This window comes from Equus asinus, chromosome 28, assembly GCF_041296235.1.
Source record: "Equus asinus isolate D_3611 breed Donkey chromosome 28, EquAss-T2T_v2, whole genome shotgun sequence".
NCBI classification, from domain to species: domain Eukaryota; kingdom Metazoa; phylum Chordata; class Mammalia; order Perissodactyla; family Equidae; genus Equus; species Equus asinus.
In genome coordinates this window covers 25,199,211-25,223,936 of record NC_091817.1, presented here as the reverse complement: position 1 = coordinate 25,223,936, position 24,726 = coordinate 25,199,211, and the positions used below count along the sequence as shown (strand labels likewise).

Genomic DNA, 24,726 nt, shown 5'->3' with positions numbered 1-24,726 from the left:
TGTTAGCTCAGGGCTAATCTTCCTCAAAAAAAAAAAAGCTATCTGAAAATAATGAATCCAACAATTAAATAATATGCTTTTCTCACTCTGACTATGAACTGCCTCCGGGGGCCCTGGCCATATGTCAATGCTGGGACAGCAGCAACGGAAGTCCCACTGTTCTGGGACACAGAGCATTCCTACAGAGAATGAACCTCATATTTATGAGTAGTGTGCAAACAAAAGAGCAGCTGCTAAACATGGATTTATTTGGGCATTATTGTCAAATATGATCAAAACCAAAACTCTCTGATGCTTCACCTGACCTCTGTAGTACTCGAGCCAAGAAATAGTACTTGTACAGAATGTACTCATGTGCAAAGCGGGTCATTTATTTAGCACCACGATCAAATTTTAAAAACATCGATTCCATCTTAAAACAGGCATTTTAAAAGCATTTCTGACGTTCTAAGTTTGCCTAGAGACACGTGCACCACCTGGATGGCTGAGCCCCTCTGTAACTTCCATGGCAAAGGCAATCTTCCCTGGTGGTGGGAAGGTGGGAGGGCAGCAGTGGGTGCGGAGCAAGTGCCCTTCGAACGGTCCTGGGCGGCCTGGCGAACGCCCTTTCCACGTAGCCTGACCTCGAGGAGAAGCGTTTTCTGCTTGTTTAAACAGATTCTCCAGAAACAGTCAGGAATCCTCTATGTAACGATGTTGCAAACTTTACTGAAGAGAGAGCAAGCATAATCAAGGTCTCTTGCCCACCGGCATCTGTCATGTTGAGTTTCTCAAACAGGGCCCTTCATAACCAGCAACCCAAAGCCCTGCTCTCCGGATGTAACAAGGGCTGGTTAACACCCTTTAATAACTACTTTGCAACTCCAAACGACTCGCTGACAGCTTTTCTAGGGTGGGAATGGAGTAACTGCGCAGGTGCTCCAAAGATCTCGGAGACAACAACAAGCTCAGTTTAACCATTTCCATCTAGGTTAACTGCAGAGTTATATGAATTCCAGCTCATTAAGCCGAGGATTACAGACGAGGAAAGCAACGTCTTCTCTTTAGGAAAACCATGCCATTTGGCTGCCTTTCCCTGTTCCTTCTTTACGCTTGATTGTTTTTGGGAAGTGGGGTTACTCCCCACAGGCAGGTGGCAGGAGATATTTACAGGTAAGACCAGGATCCTGCGAACGCTGTCCTTTGTGCGACCACAAGGAAGGTAAGGCAATTAAGCTCAAGAGAACATTTTGTGAACAGGCTAAGACGGCCCAATTTGTCCCTGTCCCTTGGAGCTAGTGAAACTGAACATCTGAGGCTGTCCAAACTCCCAGGCACAAGGAATCCCAGTCCAACTCTCTTGCGACGTATGTGCTAATGATCCTTATCCAGGAAGGGCTTCGATTTATCCTCTGCTGTGGGTTCCTGGGTTACGAGGCCTGGGCTGTGGGTCAGCTGGGTGGGAGCATCCTGGAAGGCTCACAGGGCCAGGGACACCTTCCGGCACGTCCTTTCCTAAGCAGATGGTACCACTCCTGAGACGGCTGCAGGAAATAAGCCTCGAGAGGGAACGGGATTCTGGCCCTCTGCACGGCCAACCAGGCTCTTATCAAGGGCGCACAGGGGAAAGTCTAGAAACGGAAATTCTGTGCTCGTCTGGCCTTCAGTCTTCCATGTCAGTGAATTTTCTCTTCTTGTAGTTCTGAACGAGGCTGGAAGCTGTGATCTGAGAAGCCTGCCCCTTCTCCCAGCCCTGAAAGTCATTCAGTCCTTTCTGCCCTGTCTGAAACAAGCCCCTCTCCATCTCGTCGAGCCTGGCTACCAGGGCCGAGGTGTCTTCGTTGTAAGCATTCTGGGAGGAGTCCATGATGCGGCGAAAACGTCCAATAAATGTCTGAAGAAGAAGAGAGTGAGAGAAAGCAGATCCATTTTTATCCCTCAACATTTAAATGGCACAAAAGGAGAGAATTTGGTCTCAGGACTCCATCAGGAGGACATCTGAGTCTACTCTACCACTCGAATAAATCATTTCACACTGCCAAGGCTCGATTCCCTTGTCTGTGAAATGGACTATTGTGAAAATCTGAGCAAGTGATATGTGTCGATCACCTAGCAAATGGCTGGCACAGTAAGCTCCTCAGAAAGTGCTACCCATTATTGTTATTAGTAACAAAGGCCACAATAATGTGCTGTGGTCACATGCAGACAGGTTTCAACCGAAGACTCCTGGCTGAATTGAATGCAGTTTCTGTTTTTTTCAGTCTGAGAGCAGGATGGAGACACATATGATCTAGGGGTGTCCACAGGTCTCAGAGCCCAGGCCACAAGCCCCTGCTTCAGTTTCTTCAACTATCTCACAGTAACGTCACCTCATATATAAGCAACCCTAATCTACAGCACTTCAAAACAGAGATGGAAAAAGAAAACATATACCTCATTAAAAAAGGGCAGTATTCCAACTCAAGAACACGTCCTGGCAACGTTATAAGACAAATGGATTTTCCTCAGTTTTAGCTTGCTGTCCAAAAGAGTTTCCTAAGCTCAGACTGCCTACAGTCTGTGTACTGACTTCTTTTTCTGAATGGATACGACAAAGTTTTTCTTTACTATCTACATTAAAAGCAGCAGTATGTGTTAGGCCAAACAACCCTTGAAGCTGATAGAGGGTGTTTGCAAGGTCTGGGGAGCAAATGGGTTTTAAGCCAAAAGTTCTTATAAAGCTAAAAATGAAGAAGTAAAACAAGAGGTGGAGAGGACAGTTTCTTCTCTTATCAACAGAATAAAAAATGATTACCAAAAGTTAAAATAAGGTTATACTGTAAGGGATGGTAATATATGCATAACATTGTTTGGTCCATGGAAAATAATAGTAATAGTTACCATTCATTAAATGGCACTACATAATCTCACTACGACTCTAGAGTCCGGCACTATTATCACTTCCAGTTTACAGGGGAAGATTGATGCAGAGTGAGGTCAAGGAGGTTGACCAAGTCACACAGCTACTGCCTGGCAGAGCCAGCTCTCAACCCCGCAGCAAGGGAAAGGAGGAAATAACACATATATTTCCAAGAGGAACCCTCAGACCAGTCCTGGGGCTGGGCTGAGACTGTGTATCTAAGCGCCTGACACCTGTAATCAACCATCACTCCTTTCTTACTTCCAGGACTTGCTGCTGGTCCCAGCTCTTCGCCAGAATATATGAAGAGCAGCAGACAAGTCATACTTAAGTCTGCATATGATTGGCAAATACAGTGTGACTGTAGACTGCCCGGGAATAATCATAAAGTAATTGTATAAATTATACAATTCCCTGGTAAGAGTGACGTCTGTGGCTGCCACGGCAGGCTCCCGAGACACGTGCAGTCCCACAGGTTCTCACATCAACTACTTGCCTGCAGGAGAGACTGGGAAATATCAGCATTCTCCGGGCTGTCAAAATGCAGGAGCTGGGAGCCAAACCCGTAGAAATGTGGCCCCATTTTGTGGAGGTCCACCACGTTGGCATCTGCACTGAACACGGTCCGCCAACCCTCTTGGTAGATCTTGGGAAGTTCCACAGAAAGGATCCGCCGCTTGTTGTCAAAAAGTCCTTTAGCCAGCCACAAGGGGAGTTCAAGCTTTGAGCCCTGCATCAGACAAGAGTGTAGATTTTAAAAACAAATAACACAGGGGCCGGCCCCATGGCCGAGTGGTTAAGTTCATGCACTACGCTTTGGCGGCCCACGGTTTCACCAGTTCGGATCCTGGGTACGGACATGGCATTGCTCATCAGGCCATGCTGAGGTGGCGTCCCACATAGCACAATCAGAAGGATCTCAACTAGAATATTACAACTATGTAATGGGGGGCTTTGGGGAGACAGAAAAGACCAAGAAAAAGAAGACTGGCAATAGATGTGCCAATCTTTAAAATAAATAAATAACATAGCATGTGTGTGACAAAACGGAAATACACCTCGCCTCAGCAACACTGCCTGTTCTCTTTGGGAGACTGACTGACAAAGGCAGGAGATGTGGTTGTGATCTGAAGAAATGAATAGCTAGTGGGCTGAAGTTTTGTGTCACAAGGGAATGAAGAGAGAAAATGGATTTGTACAACAAAAACATAGTAGACAACAAAAATGTAATATAATGGGAAAGTTTTCTAACTAACACAAATAAAAACTGTCCAACTGTAGATACTTCAGAGGTATAATAAACATTTCTACTTTCTTTGAATATTCGATATCTATTCCACATATACACTGAGTGCCCACTGTGTGCTAAGCACCACCCTGGGTGCTGGTGGAACATGAAGAAAAATAGGATCAGCCCGAGCTCAGGCTGCAGCCCCTCCCCATCCCCCTGCACAGCTTCAGAGATGACAGAAAAGCAAAATGTCTCTCTATATTTTTAAAGCCTTAATAGAACTGAAAAGATGAGATGGCCATGACACCAGAAATTAAAATATCCAAAAAAATAAAAGGTAAACATAACTGGGTTGGAGGAGAGAACAAAAGCATAAAACTCACAGGAAAGAATGGCTGCAAAAGGTGGGAATGGCTTTAGGATGTGTGTGAGCAGAGCTTTTGGAAAACTCACAGGACTGGGAAGATGAATGTTGAGTTCAAAGCTGCCAAAGCAGCCAGGACATGAAGGGCCAAGATCTGAGAAAGAAGAGAGGTAAGTCCAATATTTGGCACCAAATATCCATAGTAATTAGGCACCAACTTTAAAATAAATAAAAAACCAAATGGAAATTCCAGAACTGAAAAATACAATAATTGAACTTAAGAACTCAATAGAGTAAGTCAAATTTAACAGGTTTCCCAGATTTGACATAGATGAAGAGAGGGTCATGAACTGGAAAAAAGGTCAATAGAAAATATCCAGACTAAAGCATGGAGAGAAATACAGAAAAGAGCCTAAGAGACATACGGAATACAGTTAAAAGAAAAAGAAAAAAAAAGAAAGGTGTAACGTGGATTTAATTTAAATCTCAGAAGGGGAAGAGGAATAGATTGAGGCAAAGGAAATATCTGAAGAGATAAAGACCATGAATTTTCCAAAATTAAAAAGAAGTATCAAATTATAGACTCAAGGAACATTATGAACACCAAGTAGGATAAATATTAATAAAAGCACCACTAGGCACATCTTGTTCAAATTGCTGATAAATAAAGACATAAAGAAAAGCAGCTACTGGTGGGGAGAGGAGCACATGCCTTTAAAGAAGAAACAGTAAGAGTTAAATCCGACTTCTCAACAGAAACTATGGAAACCGTGAGACAGTGGAAATGGAACGACATCTTTCAAAAAGCGCTGAAAGAAAATAACTGCTAATCTAAAATTCTATACCCAGTGAAAATATCCCTTAAAGGCAGAGGTGAAATAAAGGCATCTGCAGATAGAAAATGTACAGATGAGAGTTAACACAGCAGGCCTGAGACTGCCGTCTTTAGAACAGCCTGCTTGCAAGGCTGGCCCTTGGCTGGCATCTGGGAACTTGGATTTCAGAAGGGTTCTTGCCACTCCCGGAACTGATCAGAGCGCCTCACTGTTCCCGCATTGTTTGTACAAACAACATGGTTTATGCTGAACCCCAGCCTTCCTTCTGGGAGTCTGGAATTTTGGTATGCGCTAGGTAGAGGGGGCCTCTGTGACCAGCCCCCAGTGAAACATTGGCCACTGAGGCTCTAATGAGCTTCCTTGGTAGACGATATTTCACACATGTTGTCACAGTTCATTATTGGAGAAATTAAGTGCGTCCTGTGTGACTCTGCTGGAGAGGACTCCTGGAGGCTTGTGTCTGGTTTCCTCCAAACGTCATCTCAGGCACTCTTTCCCTTTGCTGATTTCGCTCTGTATCCTTTCATTGTAATAAATCTTAACTCTGTGTATGACTACATGCCAAGTCCTCTGAGTACTCTTAGTGAATCAGCAAACCTGGGACTGGTCGTGGGGACTCCTTATAGAGACAGAAACAGAAATCTTATCCCCAGAAGACCCAGAGTAAAGAAATCGTGCAGGGAGAATGAAAACGATCCCAGAAAGAAATATGGAAAGGGAGGAAGGAAAAAAAGAGTAACGGAAAGAGCAAATAAGTGGGTAAATATAACAATAACAATAATATAATAATACCAACAACAATGTTTTATAGGGTTTAAAATGAGTCAAATTAGAATACATAACAATAAGAATACCAAAGAAAGGAGGGAAAAAACAGAGTTAAACTGTTCAAAGATTCTAGCACTGTCTGTGAAGAGGTGAAAGTAGTAATTCACATAACATTCCTATTAGTCAAAAGTGATTATGTAATATTTAAGGTAGCCACTAAAATAATAGAAGAATAAATGACTAACTAAGCTAATAAAAAGGTAAATGGACAAAAAAAATCTGATTAATCCAAAGGAAGTCAAGAAAGAAAACAGAACCTAAAAGAGATGGGATACAAAGAAAATATAGGAAGGTAAAAATAAACACAATTATATCAATAATTACATTAAATGTAAAGGAATTAAAATTACACCAATTAAAAAATTGTCAAACTGAATAAAAACAAAATCCAGCCATCTGCTGCTTAACAGAGACACATCTGAAATATAAAGACACAGACAGGTGGAAGACAGAGGATGGAGAAAATGGTATGCAAGCAGTAATCAAAAGAAAGAAGCATTATTAGAGCTAAAGAGGGACATCTGACAATAATAAAAGGGTCATTCTATCCACCAGAAAAATATAAATCTGTCTACACTGACAGAAGTAAAAGGAGAAACAGACAAATCTATAATCATAGTGGAGACTTTAACATATCTCTTCAGATAGATGAGAAGTAGAAACAAAAAATCAGTAAGAATATGGATCTCAACAAAACAAATAAACTTGACCCAATTTACAGATATAGATTATTTATTGTACACTATGACTTCAAAATCCACATCTTTTCAAGTACATAAAGAATAGTTAAATTGGGGGCTGGCCCAGTGGCACAGCAGTTAAGTTTGTATGTTCTGCTTTGGTGTCCTGGGGTTCGCCGGTTCGGATCCCGGGTGCGGACATGGCACCGCTTATCAAGCCATGCTGTGGCAGACGTCCCACATAAAATAGAGAAAAATGGGCACAGATGTTAGCTCAGGGCCAGTCTTCCTCAGTGAAAAGAGGAGGATTGGCGGTAGATATTAGCTCAGGGTTAATCTTCCTCAAAAAAAAAAAGAATAGTTAAATTGATCTTATGCTGGGGCTTAAAGCAAATGTTAACTTTCAAAAGACTGAAATCATTCAGACTATGTTCTTTGGCCACAGTGGAATTAAGCAAGAAATAAAAAAAAAATAAATAGCAAAATCACAAAATATTTGGACTTAAGCACTAATCTTCTAAATTATCCATAAGTCAAAGAAGAAATCACAATGAAAATCAAAATATTGTGAACTCATTTATAATGAAAACTTGTGAAATGCAACTGAAGCTATGCTTAGAGGAAATTTACAGCTAAAATGCACAAAGGAAGGTTGCAAAACCAATGACTTAGGTACCCACCTTAAAACGTAAGGGGGAAAGAACAACAGAAAATTAAGTCCAAAGAAACTAGAAAGAAAAAACTAACTCCAGAACTTCAATGACCTAAAAAACAAAAGTAGAAAAGAGAAAACTGACAGAGCCATAAGTTAATTCTTTTTTTTCTTTTTTAGATTTTTTTATTTTTTCCTTTTTCTGCCCAAAGCCCCCCGGTACATAGCTGTACATTCTTCGCTGTGGGTCCCTCTAGTTGTGGCATGTGGGACGCTGCCCCAGTGTGGCTTGATGAGCAGTGCCATGTCCGCGCCCAGGATTCGAACCAACGAAACACCGGCCCGCCTGCAGCGGAGTGCACGAACTTAACCACTCGGCCACGGGCCAGCCCCCATAAGTTAATTCTTTTAAAAGACTAATAAAAAGGATAAATTCATAGCAGGACTAATTAAGAAAGAGAGCATAATTTCTTAATATCAAGAATAAAAATCAGGACACTGCTATAATCCTACAGATGTAAAAAGATGGTAAACAGATACGTTGAACGTTATGCCACTAAATTTGAAAATTTAGATGAAATAGTCAAATTCCTAGGGGGGAAAATCCAATCTACCAAGTGTAACACAAGAAGAAATAGAAAATCTGAATAGTCCTGTATCTATGAATGAAATTAAATACGTCATTAAAACCTTCCTACACGGGGTCAACCCGTGGCCGAGTGGTTAAGTTTACACGCTCTGCTTTGGTGGCCCAGGGTTTCACTGGTTCAGGTCCTAGATGTGGACCTAGCAACGCTCATCAAGCCACGCTGAGGCTTGCCACAACCAGAAGGACCCACAACTAGAATATACAACTATGTACTGAGGAGCTTGGGGGAGAAGAAGAAAAAAAAAGAAGATTGGCAACAGATGTTAGCTCAGGTGCCAATCTTTAAAAAAAAAAAACAAGGCCCAGTATCTTTAAAAAAAAAAAAAAAAACCAAAAAGACCCCTTCCTACACAAATCTCCCATCAGAAGAATTCCAAATAACTTAGGTAGACACTCCGCCCTCAAAGAAGTGGAGCATAACTCCCATTCCTTTAGTGCGGCTGAGTATAATGACTTCCTTCCAAAGAGCACAGCATGGAAGGGTGGAAGAAAGAGTAACGTTATAATGAAGAATCCTGACAAATGCTACCTCAGCCAGGTGATCAAGGGTCACATCCCCGCAATAAGCTGCGTTGGCAGCACGTACCCTTGATCTGACGTGATGAAAAAGGCACTTTACTTCTGTGATCTTCCTCCCCAAAACTCATAACTGTAGTCAAGTCACGAGAAAAACAGGAGACAGACCCCCACCGAGGAACACACTTCAAAATATGTGAGCAGCACTCCACAAAACTGTCACAGTCATTACAAACAAGGGAAGTCTGAGAAACTGTCACAGCCAACAGGTGCCTAATGAGACACGACCGCTAAATGCAATGTGGTATCTTGATGGGATCCTGGAACAGAAAAGGACGGCAGGGAAAAACGAAGGAAAGACCAATCAAGTATGGGCAGCAGGTCTCTTGTTTCCCACTGTGTGAGAGAACCAAATCCTTACCCACTATACTGGAAAGTCGTAAATAATGTCTCCATTTGTAAAAAATCAAGAAGACAAGTTTAAGAGTATTATTTCGAAACAAGAAGATGAATCTTCAAGAAACTACTGAAAAGGTAGACAGCCCCTGTGGAGCTGGAAACGGACGTTGGAGAAAGCGAGGCAGGGCCTGCTATTTTTCGTTATAAATCTTTTTGGCACTATTTGACTTTTAAAACTTTGTATATGTATTACTTTGATAAAAATGAGCTTAAGCAGATCAAACAAAAACACCCTTCCAAATAAAATTCAGGCTAAACAGGAAATAAAAAATACAAGCCGTGCTCCTGGGACAAACTTGTATTTGAAGCCACACAGCCCTAAGTTCGAATCCCAGCTCACCACTTCACAGTGGGACCCTGTCAAGTTACACTGGGCTTCAGTTTCCTTGTATGTCACAATCCCTAACTATGGGGTTGTTGAAGGATTACAGGGGTAATCCACGGAAACGTTTACTCCCCCCACCCCATCCGTGCGGGCACTAAACTCTCTGTAAGTGGTTGCTGATACCGTCACACTATGCAGGGTGAACTTGGCAATTGGTGGTTCCCAGACTTATCACAAGCTCGTAGAACAAAAGCTGCTGTTCTGTTTTAAGGCAAACGTGAGCAGAACCCAGATCCTGAAGTATTCAGTAGGAGCCAATCCTTAAGCATTCAACACATGGCGGGGGGGGAAGACAATGCGGATCTGGACAGTTTCACATATGAAGTCAGTGTTGAAGGGAGCCTGACGACCCAGGACACATTTACCTCCTCTCTCCAGCGGGCGAAGGACAGGCAGCAAACCCGCTTCGCGCTGAGCCCCGCGGGTACAACTCGGCAGCGCACGTGGCTCCGCCTCCTGGAAAACGACCAATCGCAGAGGACAGCGCGCCCGGTGACGCGGCGCCCCGAGGCCGCGGGGCCCACTGGGAGTTGTAGTCTTTCTGGCGGGAATCCGCGCCAAAAGGCTCACCTCAGGGATAGCGTTGTCACTCTCAGCCCCTCCGCTCCGGTCCAGGAAGAAAGTGCCGAGGCGAGGTATGGGGGTCTCGGTGTGCACCGGGAGCTTCTCGTGAGACATCAGGATGTCGTCCAAGGAAAGGAAGTTCTCCTCAGGCCCCAGCGCACCCGACTCCACCCGGAAATAAGCCTCGGACATGGTGGCGGCTTGAGCTTCTCCGCATCCGCTCGGGTGAATCGGGCGACCTCGGGGAGTCAGGGATGTAAAAGGAGGAGGCAGCACAGGCTGCTTAGGATTGTAGGGTCGTTGCGGCCGCCAGACTGGATTGAAACGCTTTTCCCGCGCTGGGGGACGGGCCAGACGGGAGCAGTTGATCCAGGAGGGGCTGCCCAGGCAGAAGCAATCGATAAAGTCGGCGGACTTGGTCCAGCGCAACCTGGGGCGCGGGAGCAGTAGGTGGGGCCACAGGAAGTTTTCCTCCCGCAGAGTGTAGCCCAGTGTAGCCCGCCAGCATTAAAAAGAGCCTGGAAATGCCCGTTGAAGCTGCAGGATGCATTGCACTGGATTGTGTTTGTGTGGTCCTTTAAATGTACATATGTGAAATGAAAAACTTCTCAACACGTTTGGGGGCTTCAGAAAAGGCATCATTGTGCCCTCCATCGCAGGCCTGAGCAAGGCAGACCTATTTACTAGACTTTTGTCACTGTGCGTCTCTGTTAATCTTAGTACTTGAAAGAAGCATTGAAAAACAACAACACTCCACCACTAGCTCCAGATAGTGGACTCTAGCACTTTGGAGGAGGAATGGGGTGAAACGGGACAAAGCGTGGAGTGCTAGACTGCACGTGGCTTGCAAAGGTCCTGAGTCTAATTCAGGAACCTCCAGCTCACTTTACCATCAACTGGCAATCTCCTTTTGTGGCTATTAATTTAAATCCTTAAAAGAGGAAAGGAAATCTGATTGGTCCAGTTCATCTTTTGAGGCAGGCCACAAGGGTCATAGGTGGCCAGCCACCCTATAGATTGGCTACCTGTGTCTAGGTGCCATCAGTGGTCTGGTGGGGTGGGAGGGGAGAGAAGGGATCATGGTTAGTGATACTGGAGTTGGGGGTGCTACCCTATCAGGGCTATGGGTGATGGCAGAGTGTTGAGAGAGACGCTACACAACATTTTTTATATAAAAGGGCATTTTGGGGGGCTACTAGAGCTGTGAGCAAAGAGTTCATGGGAAGGGAGATGTATATTAATCATGTTTTTTATTTTCTGTATTTTATGATACTTTGACATCTTGGGGCCTAGGAGCCCCGGGGAGGAACTGCCCCTCCCAGGTGAGCTCATTCCTAGAGATAACAAACAACTCTGCCAACACTTTCCATGTACAAACCAAGCAAAGCACAGCCCATGTTCCCAACCACTTCATTTATCTAACTCTCACAGCCAGCCAACAGTTCTGCCCTAAATCACCCCCGGGCCCAGTATTGGACAATTAGGGACCACTCTTAGAGCCCAGAGCCCACCAGCGATACTCAGACTGTCCAGTCCCAAGCTTGTTCCGACTTGCCTATTCTGCCTCACCCATTCCTTCCCACAGAAACCGCAGTGAAGGCTCTGGGCCATGTTTTCCCCTCACTCCTGCCTCCTGACTGACCCTGGTCCTGCCCATGTGGCCCTGCATGACATGACATGGCTTCTTCTCTTGGGAACTGTGAGCAATAAAACTTCTTTTAATGGCACTGACCACTCTGTGTCATCACTCAGTCACCTCTATAAATTAAATCCTGGGTATAATCAAAACAAGAGGCAGTTGGGGAGTCAGGGCCAAATTGTGGAAAGCCTTGGGTGCTGGTCTAAGGAGTGTAGGCTATTCCATAGGAAATGAGAGAAAAAGGGTAAGGTTTCTGAGAAAATGATAACAAACCTGAGCTTTAAGAAGAGAATTCTGGCAGTGGGGTGAGAAGGGAGACACTAGATGCAGGGAACCCAGCTTGGAAGCTGTGCAGTGGGCAGGACCTGGCAACTGATTGGATGGAGGAAGTGAAGGATGGAGAAGGGGCAAGGATGATTCAAGTTCTTAACCTGGTTGACCAGGAGGATGGAGATGTCACTAGCAGATACACAGAGCACAGGAATATGGGCAGTTTGCGGTGAAAGATGAGTTTGGTGTGGCGATCATGGAGTCCAGGAGCTGCTAGACAGGCTGGTCTGCAGCCCAGTGGAGACACCAGCTTCAAACCTTTACTTAGGCATCTATAGATACATGAGCATCTTTTCCTTTATCATATTTTAAATGTTCAGTTTGCTATACTATCCAATACAAAAGTAAACATAATTCACAGCCAAAATTTATAATTCCTCTGATGAAATGGACGTAGGGTACTGGATATAGTTTGGAGCAGAAATATAAGTTAATTTGTCTAATGGAAGGCAAGGCAGGTTATTTACTGACAAGGATAGTAAGCTATTTTTTATGTTGAAACAGTTAAGATGAATGCTTAATGATTTATCAGTGCCAAAGAAAGGCATTATTTTTGTACAGAGATCAGAATATTGGCTCTGAATGCAAATACCACAGTTATTTTAATACTAAAGTAAAAAGCCAGTGTTTAAGATAAAATCAGATTACCTTGTTTTTCTTATTTAATGTCTTGGCTCACCATGAAACTATTATTCACTGCTTGCATATTTTTACTCCATTTAAATCTATCCTCTCCTTGAACTAATAAATGGATACACCAGCAAAAGTGAAGCTAGTTAAAATTTGAGCTTATGATGTTAAACAGTTGAAATTAATTCATTTGACAAAAATGGCACATAATTTATCACATATAGATCTGTTTATCGCCCAAATTTTAAGAGCCAGGGATGCCGCTTTTCTCTGAGAAAGCTTGTGTCCCTTAGTACCCTGCCAATCCAATCAAGCTATTTACCAGAATTACACCAAACAGAATTTCAGCATCTTTATGACATTCAGAGTATGTTTGATATATTTGTAATATACAGAATTTCGGCATTCTGAAAGGAGTCTGCTGGATCTCTGAAAAATGGAGTGATTTTTCCACTGTAATCATTTCAAGATTGCAGAATCATAGGTCTGTGTAGCACACACAGACTTTAGATAAGTAAAACCACAAGCAGCTTTAAATCTGTTCTTTTGAATACTAGTGCTTTCTAAATTTCTCCCATTGAGTGGGGAGGCTGTGACGCAAGACACAGAAATCCGGATCGGGGGATGGGGAGGACCTATAGAGGGAAAAAAGAAAGAAAAAAAGAAATGTATTGGACTGCATCGTTCTCGTTGCTTGCTTAGCCAAAAGTTTTAGGGTTTCCCTTGGTCCCTCTCCCCTTACACTCTGTAACTGGTCCATCAGCAAATGTTGGATCTACCTTCATCGTAGTTCCAGAATCTGACCACTTATCACCATGGTCCAGGCCACCATCATCTCTTGCCTGGATTTTTGCAGTAGCTTCCTATGTAGTCTTGCTTCTTCCCATGACCTCCTCCTTGTTCCTTGAACACCCAGGCACTGGTAGCTCGGGGCCTCACACTGTCTGTTCTCACTGCCTGTCCCTGTTGCCGCTCTCTTGGATGTCCACATGGCTGGCCCTTTTCACGTCTTTACTCAAAGGTCACCTTCTCAACGAGGCCTTCCCTAGCCACCTTATCTAAAATTTTAACCCTCTCCCACTGATACTTGATCTCCCTCTCCCCTTTGTTCCCTCGGCACTGACTACTCTCTGGTGTACTATATATTTGATTTATTTATCTTGTTTATGTCTGTCACCCCTTGGAGAACATTAACTCCATGAGGGCAGGAATTCTTTTTGATGTCTTTTTCACTGCTGTATCCTCACTGCCTGGTGCTCATTAGCCATCTCATAAATATTTGTTGAATGAATTAGTGGCTCTTTATTTATAGTAGTGATATAGTTTTACTTTAAAACATTAAGTAAAAACAGTCAATTTTAAGTAAATGATAGTACCAGTGCTGTGCAGATATTACAAGAGTCACAAAGGGTAGCAGTGAAACATTGAAAACACTGAATTTAGTGGTTAAAAATAGTTTGCCAAGGTATAGGTTAGGTCACATGTAATTTTCTAGATCCATGGCCTTAAGTCACTAATAATGCCATGATGAAAGCTCATTGGTTGTGCTCCACCAATTTAAATTTGTTGACATTTTGGCAGAACTATACTGAATTTTACCTTTACTCCAGCTGTAAAAATGGAATGCTTAAGCAAAAAGAGTGAATAGGATTGAAAATCGCCCTACCTATGAAACGTTTCCAGCAGCCATTTATACTCAGTTGCTGTGTTACTTCTGGAATCCGAAAGGCCTGGGTGGAATCCAGCTTCCACCGTTTTAATTGGCTTTGTGACCTTGGGTGAGTTACCTCTTGGAAGCTTAGTTTCTGCGTCTGTAAAATGGGGATAATGTGATAGTGGCTGAAGTGTTGTGGTGAGAGTGGAATGAACGAGTCAATAAACGTAGGATACTTAGCTCCAGGCGGGCTCAGTTAACGTCCTTCTTGTCATCATCATTCATGTGTGTTTGTTCACTGCTGGATCCTCAGGACCTCAAACAATGCCTGGCACATAGCAGGCACTCCCTGAACATTAGTTAAATCACTCTCATCATTCATTTCCATCATCACTGGTCCAGGCTTGGCTACACTTTTCTCCCCCCAATTCAAGTCCTAACTGTACTTGAAGGTGATAAGTTATTATTCTTCAATTCAACTTTTTCCTATGAAAAGTCAGGTAGAATTTATCTCCTCTGAGTTCAAACTATTAAAGGGTGGGGTTTTTTTGGTATTTTGAAATGACAGTACTGTGTTTGAAATCTTATTATGTAAGGTTAATGGATTGAAATCATTGGAATTCATTTTTACATAAATTAACTGTTCTTTTGGTTGAGCTATATCTTGAGCACTGCGCCAAACGCCTTCAATGAGATCAAAATAAATTGATGGGCATGTTGCGACCTTCTGTGTGGGCAGTGCCGATTTTAGATTCTTCCCACAGTCTTCGGCAGTATGAACAGGAATTGTAAACCCGTCTTATATATTCTGAGAGATTCTGTACGTGTGTGTGTCACCCTCAGAATTTGGCAAAGGAGCAGCTATCGCATCATTATAATGGATAATATATAATTCAGCTTTTCTTTTTTTGTGTTCCCAGATCCATAACAGTACCCTTTCCTCTCATTCTATATTTTCATCTTTTTCTGGTACTCTATAATATAATTTAATCTATGATCTGATAGCCAGAGTTTCTCTCAGTCCAAAGTGGGTGGAGTGGCAGGGAAATTCATGAGTTTGAGGAGAATATGGGGGAAGAAACACTGTCATTTATTCATCGAGATGTGCAGATGCCTATTAGATGCCCTGGGGCTGCAGACGTGGACTCAAAGAAGACGACTTGTCTGGACTGTTCAGGAGGTTGGCACCCAGTGGAGGAAATAGTAACATGAGATACGATTGAGCCAAGTCCAGAATGTGATAGAAACTCAGAAGGAATGGTGACTTCTGACCTGGAGAGAAGAGGGGTGTACAAAGGCTTTCCAGAGGAAAAGGCATCAGCATGGGGCCTTTGAGTGTGAGGTGGACATTTTCATCAGGCCCACAAATGTGAGGAGGGATCATTCCAGACCCAAGGATCAACTTCAAGCAAAGATGTGGGACTGTGACAGTTCAGGAAGAAACTTATTTCCTTTCAGACCAGCCCCTCCTTTTGCCTTGCATACTCTGGCTAAAGGCTCCAGCATCCACCTGAACACCTGTATCTTTCTATGGCAAATACCAGGAAATCCAATTCAAACCACTTAATGACAACACGATTTCTAGACTCCATAACTGGAGAGTCCAGGACTTCATGGTCAGTTGACCCAGCAGCCCAAGGATGTCACTGAGGATCTATCTTTGCTTTGCTCTGCACATGGTCAGCTCCAGTCTATGGTCCATTCCCCTGGGCTCACAAGATGTGTGCCGATTAAGTCAAGTCTACAAGCTTCCTTGTTCTTTTGCAGTGGGGGAGAGCCTTGAGTCCCAGCATTCCAATCTAGAGTTCTGACATTCACCTTCTTGGCAGGTTTGGGTCACGTGCTCACCCCTGACCCAAAATCTATAGCCAGAGCAATGGAATGTGCTGGTTAGTGTAAGTCAGTCAAGACCCACCTTTAAGGCTGGGAGAGCAGTCAGCTTCTGTAAAGCACCTGGGCTGCACAACAGGGAAGATTGGGGGTCAATTCTTGACCAACAATCTAGGTGCTTTCAAGAAGGAAGCTGGGTAGAAAACCAATAGATGTCCACTACAATCACTACCCAATTCGGGAACCCGGGAAGAATTCAGTATTGCCTCCTCTCTCACCTCCCCATATCCAACTGGTCAATAAATTCTGCTGATTTGACCTTCTCATTGTTCTTTTGTCTGTCCAACTGCCTTTGTTCAAGCCTCATCATTTCTCACCATACTCTGAAAATGTGTCCGGACTGGTTTTCTCCGCCTCTCTCCCTCCTCGCTCCACAGTTCCTTTGTGCTTCTCTCAAAGTGATCATCCTACCCAAAAGATCCAATCCTGTTACTCCTCTGCTTATAACCCAGATGGCTCCCCATTGGTTACAGAATAAATTCTATGCTCCTTGATAAGTCACGTGTGTCTTCCGAGATCTATGTATTAGTTTGCTAGGGTGCCATAACAAAACGCCACAGACTGGGTGGCTTAAACAGTAGAAATTTTCTCACCGTTCTAGAGGCGGAAAGACCAGGATGAAGGTGTCTGCAGGGTTGGTTTCTCCTGAGGCCTCTCTTTGGCACACACCTTCTTGCTGTGTCCTCACATGGCCGTTCCTCTGCTCATGCCCATCTCTGGTGTTTCTCTCTCTTTGTATAAGGACTTCAGTTGTATTGGATTAGAGCCCACCCTTATGAACTCATTTCATCTTAATTACCTTTTTAACGGCCCTATTTCCAAATACAGTCACGTCACGGGTTAGGGCTTCAGCGTAGGAATTTGGGGGGGACACAATCCAGTCCATGGTAATCTGATTTCCATCTTCATCCTCTGACACTTGCTCATGGTTACCCTACAGTAGTTTCGCATGAGCAAAGATTGGCTAGCGATGTCTGACGGAACACAACCACACACACCAGCCTTCCTACTTCCTGCCTCAAATCTCCTGAAACTACACATTCTGTCTCTTCCTGGGTACTTCATATGTATACATGAAACCCATAAAAATGCAGGAAGACAAGGAAGAGTGCCACTGAAGCCCAGAAATAGACAGGAATTCCTGTAAGATAGAAGGCAGATGGGGTCAGATTGATAGAAAAACTGGAGCAAAGAAGAGCACAATTTAAACAGATAGGAAAAAACCACTGCTAAGGAAAGTTGAGCAGTTCAGGGACAGTCTAAGCTCACTCAGCAGATCCCTGGAGGAGGAGGAGGCGCTGGGGCAAGAGGAAGAAGAGATGCAAAAGATTCATGAGAGCCACATCAGGGCTTGCTCCCATAGCACAGAGAAAATTGGGAGGGTGTGAGAAAGATTAGCATGGCCCCTGCACAAGGATGATGTGAATTTGTGAAGCATTCCATTTTTTTATAGTATCACCCCACAGATAACATGCTAATCACAAAGAAGAATGGAGAGAGCTGGAGGTCAGCTCCCTAAGGAAGTGATCCAACCTAACACACTAATGGTGGGACAACCTGCTATTAGGTGCCGAATCACCTATGAAGTATTCTTCAAAATATTTAACCTAAATCCGATCAAGCCTCTAGACTTAACTTTACAGGAAATACAGGAGTGAGGGAGGGAGGTTTGAGAAAAAGTTAAATGACACCAAGAGGAAACAAGCAGACAAAATCAGAATGTGGAACATTCTACAAGGGCACCGCTCGTAAAATATCGTCTAAGGAAGTCCGGTGCGTGACTGTAAGACATATGTTTATGACTTCAGAGAGACTTAAGATGGTGCTTCACAACCCCCTCAGGTATACAAAAAGCTCTCTAAGAATCTTAAGGGCATGCCTCATAGCTCCTCTCAGCTGGACAGTAGTGCTCCTAATATTCTTAAGGGTGTGGTCCAACAGCAGCTTCATGGGAGCCCAAGATGGAGAAAGGGTATCTCAAAGAGCCTGATCCTGGTGTCACAATGGGATGAGACTTTGGAGGAGTCTTGGAAAAGGGTGTGTGTATCTTGCATGTGAGAGAAAGGCAAATAATTTGTGGCCAGAGAGCAGACCATGGCAGTTTTTAAAACATAGCTTCAAATTCTTTGAATCTGGTGGGCTTTGTGACTAGTACAAACAGTAGAGCATGATGGAAATGACACTATGTGACTTCTGAGGCTAGGTCACAAAAGGCAGTGCAGCTTCTGTCCTGTTCACCAGAACCTCATTCTCAGATCCCTGAGCAATTATACAAGAAAACTGACTACTCTGAGGCCGCCGTGCTGGCGAGGCTGCATGGACACGCCCAGCCCAGCCCAGCCTTCTAGCTATTCCAACCAAGGGCCAGACATGAGAGAGATGCCATCGTGAACCCTCCAGACCAGTCCGTTTGAATCTAGGCACTAGATACATATGTTCTTTATCCAATTATTTTAACTTTTCTATATGTGAAAATTTTGTAATAAAAAGCTTAGAAAAAAGATCAGAGAAAATTAGCTTATGAAAATATTCCCAACTTTATTAGTCATCAAGGAAATGCAAATTAAAACCAAAATGCAATACCACCCACCAGAACAGCCACAATGAAAAGTACAGAAAAGTGTTAGCAAGGCTGTGAAGCAGCGGAACTCCCTCACAGACCACTGGTGGAAGTGTGACATGGTACAACCACTCTGGAAAACCATTGGCAGTATCTACTAAAGCCAACATATATCTACCCCATGACTCAGCATTTCAAAAGAAATCCATATACATGTTCACCAAAGATATACACATGCACTATTGATAATAGCCTCAAACTGAAAACTACCCAAATACAGAGCAACAGGAGAACAAATAGATAAATATATACTCATGAAATGAAATGTTATACATCAACAAGAATGAACAAACCACAATCACACAGGACAATGTGGATGAATCTCGCTAACATGCTACGGGAAACAAGGCAGACACAAAAAAGTATGTTTTGTATGATTCCATTGATATAACACTTTAATAAAGATAACAGAAATCTAAAATGATAGAAGTCAGGATAGTGATACTGTTGGAGGTATAGTGATTAGAAGGGGACACAAGGCTCCTGGAATTTGGTAATGTTCTCTTTCTTGATCTGGGTGCTGTTTACAAGGATTGTTAAGTTTGAGCAATTTTCTGAATATATGTTCCATTTTGATAAAAAGTTAAAGAAAGGAAGGGAAGAAGGGAAGAAAGGAAGGAAGAAAAGGAAAGAAGGAAGCAAGAAAGGAAAAAAAAAAAAGAGCCAGGCCAGTCAGGCCTCTTCTCCTGCAAATATTGAACACTCAGCAGCTACGTCATTTGTCCCCAGGATAAAGCCTTGACTGGAGCTCTCTGAAGCAGGACTTCTGAAACTGGGACTAAGGAAGGAGGGCAGCGTTCCACATGAGTTATGACCCTGACAACTCCTCTCACTCAGAAGACACACTGCTTGCATATCATCCTACCCTGTCCCAGTTGATGGTCTGTGATTAGGAGGCCCAACATTTACTTTTGAGCTACAAAACTAGATAGATAGATAAGATATTCAATTCTGACTCCCAATTGTAAGTATGGACAGATAGCTAAGAATCACCAACAGTTGGAAAAAAGCAATACAAAAAAAAAAGCACCAAACTCAACAAACAGAAAAACTAATACCCAAAGAAACAGAATTAATAAAGCAATCAGAAGACTTTAAAATAATTCCCAGAGAGAAGAAGCTGCTAAGGAAAAAAAACACTCAGTTTTTGGAATTAAAAATATTATTACCGCACACAGACACACACACCTTAATAGGTAGGCTGTGTAGCAGACTAGACTCCGGTGACGGTGAGCCAGAAGAGCAAGCTGAGCTGTTCTCCCAGAGGGTCTCATCAAGGTGCAGCAAGATGGGACCTAGGAAAGAAATGCTGAGATGTGTAGGATAGATCTAGAAGTATCCATACCCAACTAACAGGAATTCTAGAAAGAGATCAGAGAGAATGGAGAAGAAGTAATAAAATAAGTAATAAAAGAAAATTTCCCTTGACTGAAGGAAAGAACCCTTAGGTTGAAAGGTCTCACTCAGCCCCAAGCAGGGTAAATGATAAGATTATCAACACCCAGACACATGAGCTGACAACTGATAAACCCGAGGGTAAAAAGAAAACCCAAAATGTTTCCAGAGAGGACATATAGGTTCCTGACAAAGGAACTCCCTGGAATTGGACTGATCGCAGACTTCTCACCAGGAACTGGACGTTGGAAGATAGAGCAATGTATCCGAAGTTCTGAGGGAAAATTATTTCGAACTTAGGATACTATACCTGGTCAAAATAGCATTCAAGTGTGAGGCCAAAATATAGGAACCTCTAGATAGTCTAGGCCTCACAGAGTTGGCTACCCATGGACTCTCTATGAATAATTACTCAAGGCTGTACTTTATCAAAAAGCCTAATTAAAATGGATCCAAGAAAGAGGCAGATGTAGGATACAAATAATGAAGCCCAAACTAAGGTCTATGCTAAGACCCAAAACAGTACTCGACACACACAATAAGCCCACAGCAGCTGGAAAGATGGTCTCAAGTCCCGACGGCGCAGGACTGTGCAGGTGTGAAAGGAGCTGGGGCTGAGAGCTGGAGGCAAAGAGGAGACACTACGTGCTTAAGTCTACCTACTTTTTCCTGCCTTGATAGAATTTTTTGACTAGGAACCATGTCTTTTTTTCATCTTTGGTTCCCTAGTTCATGACAGGATAATTAGCACATAGTAAATATTCAATAAATGTTGGCTGAAATACTTAGAATAGTCAAATTCATACAGACAGAAAATAAAATGATGGTTGCCAAGGGCTGGCGGGAGGGGAAGCATGGGGAGCTATTATTTAATGTACATGATACTGAGCGGTGGGCTGGCTCTGCTCATTGTGATCCGAGCCAATTAATCACAACGAGATAGAGATTGAGAAAGGAAACGTAATCAGATTAGCCGGCAAACGGAAGACGGGTGACTAATGTCTCAAAAACACATCTTCAAGGATTACAGAGTCTTGAGGCAGTCACACAGGGAAAATGGGCAGTAAGGAGATGTCCAGGGATGTTGGTCTCCAGGCGTGACGGGCTCCAGGCATCACATTGTTCCATTCTCCTGTCAGCTGTGATGGATGCCTTGTGGGTGTGTTTCCCACCTGTAGTCAGCCTTTTCCTGGAGAGAAACTCGTAGAACAAAGCGTTAATTTAGCAAGCTGTCGGGGAGTACATACATAAGCAGAGGCCATAGATCAGGAGAGCACGTGAATGTTTTAGAGGACGTGCAGAGCAGCGAGCAGTCACCCAGAGGAGAGGTTGAGGCCATTTAGCAAAACAAGATGGCCTCACTTATGCTCACTTACATACAGAGTCTCAGTTTGGGAAGATGAAAAAGTTCTGGAGACGGATGATAGTAATGGTTTCACAACAATGTGAATGTACTTAATGCCACTAAACCGCACTCTTAAAAATGGTTAAAATGGTAAATTTTATGTTACATATCATTTATCACAATTTGAAAAAAAAATTTTTAATGTTGGATGAATGGTATGGTAAGCAGAATAATGGACCCCCGAAAGATGTCCAAGTTCTAATTCCTGGAACCTGGAAATATGTTACACTACATGGAAAGGGAGAATTAAGGTTGTAGATGGAATTAAGCTTGCTAATCAGCTGACCTTGAGATGGGGAGATTATGCTGGATTATTTGGGTTAGCCCAGTGTAATCACAAGGATCTTTATAAGGGAAAGGGGGAGTCAAGAGAGGGAGTCAGAGAGGGATTTGAAGATGCTGCATTGCTGGCCTTGAAGATGGAGGAAGGGGCGGTAAGTCAAAGAGTCCAGAAACTGGAAAAGGCAAGGAAATGGATTCTCCTCCCCTGGAGGCTTCAGAAGTAATGCTGACATCTTGATTCCAGCCCAGCGAGACCCATTTCAGACTTCTGGCCTCCAGAACTGTAAGATAATTAATTTATGTACTTGTAAGCCACTAATTTTGTGGTAATTTGTTACAGCAGTAATAGGAAATGGACACAAATAGCAATGACATGATTGGAAAAAATTTTAATGTATAACCACATTCAGTTTTTATCACTCTGAACTATTTCAGGTACATCAAAAAGGCATAATTATCTGATTACTAATATATCCAGGCCTGCACAACATGGAAAGAGTAAGCAATTAAAATGCAAATCTGATCATTTTCTCCTTAAACCATCAATGGTTCCCATAGCCTGCAGGAGCAAGCCTAAATCTTTGCTTGTGTCTGGGCTCCGGCTTGCAGCTTTGGCCTAATGCTCTGCCTGTCCCCCTGGAAATGCTGAATTTCTGGCATTCTCATTCCTCAAGTTCGTTCATGCCTCAAGGTCTTTGTCCATGCTGTTCCCTCTGCTTGGGTTGCCTTTTCCTCCTCTCTCCACGTGGCTAGCCTCTACTTCTCAGCTCAGATGTTCTCTCTCTCTCCCCGACAAAGCCTTCCCCAACCTCCAGATTCAACTAAGTGCCTTTTTCATCTGTACTATAGAGACAGCATCCACTCGAGACAGTTATACTAATACTGTATTACAATGAAATTAACTGGACTCCCCGAGAGACCACAAGCTCCTTGAAGACAGTAGCTTTATTCATTGCCATATACGGGTGTCTGGTGACTGTTAGCTGAAGCCTCAAAAAAGCTGGCCCGATACACACGAAGGAAATGTGTAACCAGCCCTACGTTGTTTTAAAAATACAGCCTGGAGAATCGGACTGAATAAAAAATAGCCATTGTATCTACTTTGATATATGAAAAGGCAATGTACTCTTCTATTTTTAGAAAGTCACTTTTTAGTTTTATAAATTTTATTGCATTTTAAGCAAAGTTTAGCCTTTTCACCTTGAAATTCAGCAACTGTAACAAAAAGATATCCTTTTTTTCACCTATCAGATTGACAAATATTTAACAAATTTAAGAAGACACTATGTTGGATAAGACCATAAATTGGTTCAATCTCTTTGGAGGGCAATTCAGCTGCTCTCAAAATATAAAGTGAACATACCTTTTGCTGCAGTAATTCTATTTTAGGTGATAGATTAAGTAAAATTAGTGATTAAAGCCAAATGATACAGCAATCAAATTCAATGTGTATAATGCTCTTGATGGCATCAAAAGAACTAAGAAATTCTTTGAAGAAAACCAGTGATTATGTTTACTAAACATCTGTCACTAATGCTAAACAAACTGTAGACTCTCTTGATTTTGACACCAACTTTTCCACCATTAAAAAATAAATTAAAAGAAGGAAGATCTTCAACTGAAAATCCCATGATCAGAAAGTTATATTCTTAAGTGAAAAGCATCCACTGCAATAAGGCAAGAAAAGATATAAAGGAAAGAAATAAAAGGACAGGAAGAAATAAAACTGCCCCTATTTGCAGAGAAAATAATGACAACAACAAATGCTGGTGAAGATGCAAATAAACTGGATTGCTCGTGGTAAATGGTAATTTAAAAAAATCTTTGACAGTTTCTTATAAAATTAAACATACAATTACCAATTGTACTCTTTGGCATTTTATCCAAGAGAAATGAAAACTTACGTTGACACAAAAACTTGTACATGAATATTCATAGTAGCTTTATTCATAATAGCCCCAAACTGGAAACAACCCAGGGGTCCTTCAACAGGTTAATGGCTAAACAAACTGTAGTACATCCATACTATGCAATACGACTCAGCAATAAAAAGGAATGAAGTGGGGCTGGCCTGGTGGCACAGTGGTTAAGTTTGTGCACTCCTTTTTGGCAGCCCATGGTTTGCCGTTTCACTGATCCTGGGCATGGACCTATGCATCGCATATCAAACCATGCTGTGGTGGCATCCCACATATAAAGTAGAGGAAGATGGGGATGGATGTTGGCTCAGGACCAGTCTTCCTCAGCAAGAAGAGGAGGATTGGTGGTGGATGTTAGCTCAGGGCTAGTCTTCCTAAAAAAAAAAAGGAATGAACCATTTGATACATGCAACAACTTGGAGGAATCGCCAGGAAATTATGCTTAGAGAAAAAAGCCAATACCAAAAGGTTGCATACTGCTTTTTTCCATTTATATAACATTTTTTAAAAGACAAAATTTTAGAAATTAATAATAGATTAGTGGTTGCCAGGGGTTCAGGACTGGAGAGCAGATAGAAGGGAGTTGGGTATGATTATAAAAGGGCAACGTGAGAGGTCCTTGCAGTGATGGAACTGTTCTGTATCCTGACTGTGGTGTTGGATACATGAACCTACACATGATAAAATTGTATGAAGCTAAATCACATAAAGGAGTGCAAGGAAAAGTGGAGAAATCTGAATAAGGTGGGTGGAGTGTATCAATGTCAATATCCTGGTTGGGACATTGCACAACAGTTTTGTAAGATGTTACCATCGGGGGAAACTGGGTAGTGGGTACATGGATCTCTCTGTATCATTTCTTATAATTGCATGTGAACCTGCAATTATCTAAAAAAGTTTAATTTAAAAAAAGCAAGATG

General features: G+C 42.7%; 1 protein-coding gene and 1 pseudogene across 1 annotated transcript; one reads left to right on the top strand and one right to left on the bottom strand.

The window, feature by feature from the left end:
* Positions 1-225: 225 nt before the first annotated feature.
* On the bottom strand, positions 226-11,762 carry GINS3 (GINS complex subunit 3). The gene is made up of 3 exons (XM_014827381.3): positions 10,049-11,762; positions 3,375-3,608; positions 226-1,873 (listed from the first exon to the last, which is right to left on the bottom strand). The coding sequence occupies exons 1-3, from the start codon at positions 10,232-10,234 to the stop codon at positions 1,643-1,645; spliced, it is 651 nt and encodes a 216-aa protein (XP_014682867.1). The 5' UTR covers positions 10,235-11,762; the 3' UTR covers positions 226-1,642.
* Positions 11,763-17,534: 5,772 nt separating this feature from the next.
* On the top strand, positions 17,535-17,634 carry LOC123281905 (U6 spliceosomal RNA; annotated as a pseudogene).
* The last annotated feature ends 7,092 nt before the right edge of the window (positions 17,635-24,726 follow it).

Bases quoted from the DNA above. Each gene is read 5' to 3' on its own strand.
- GINS3 (XM_014827381.3), bottom strand. From the start codon at position 10,234: ATGTCCGAGGCTTATTTCCGGGTGGAGTCGGGTGCGCTGGGGCCTGAG. The intron at 3,609-10,048 runs GTGAGCCTTTTG...TGTCTGATGCAG, and splicing joins GTGACAACGCTATCCCTGAG to GGCTCAAAGCTTGAACTCCC. The intron at 1,874-3,374 runs GCAAGTAGTTGA...CTTCTTCTTCAG, and splicing joins TTTCCCAGTCTCTCCTGCAG to ACATTTATTGGACGTTTTCG.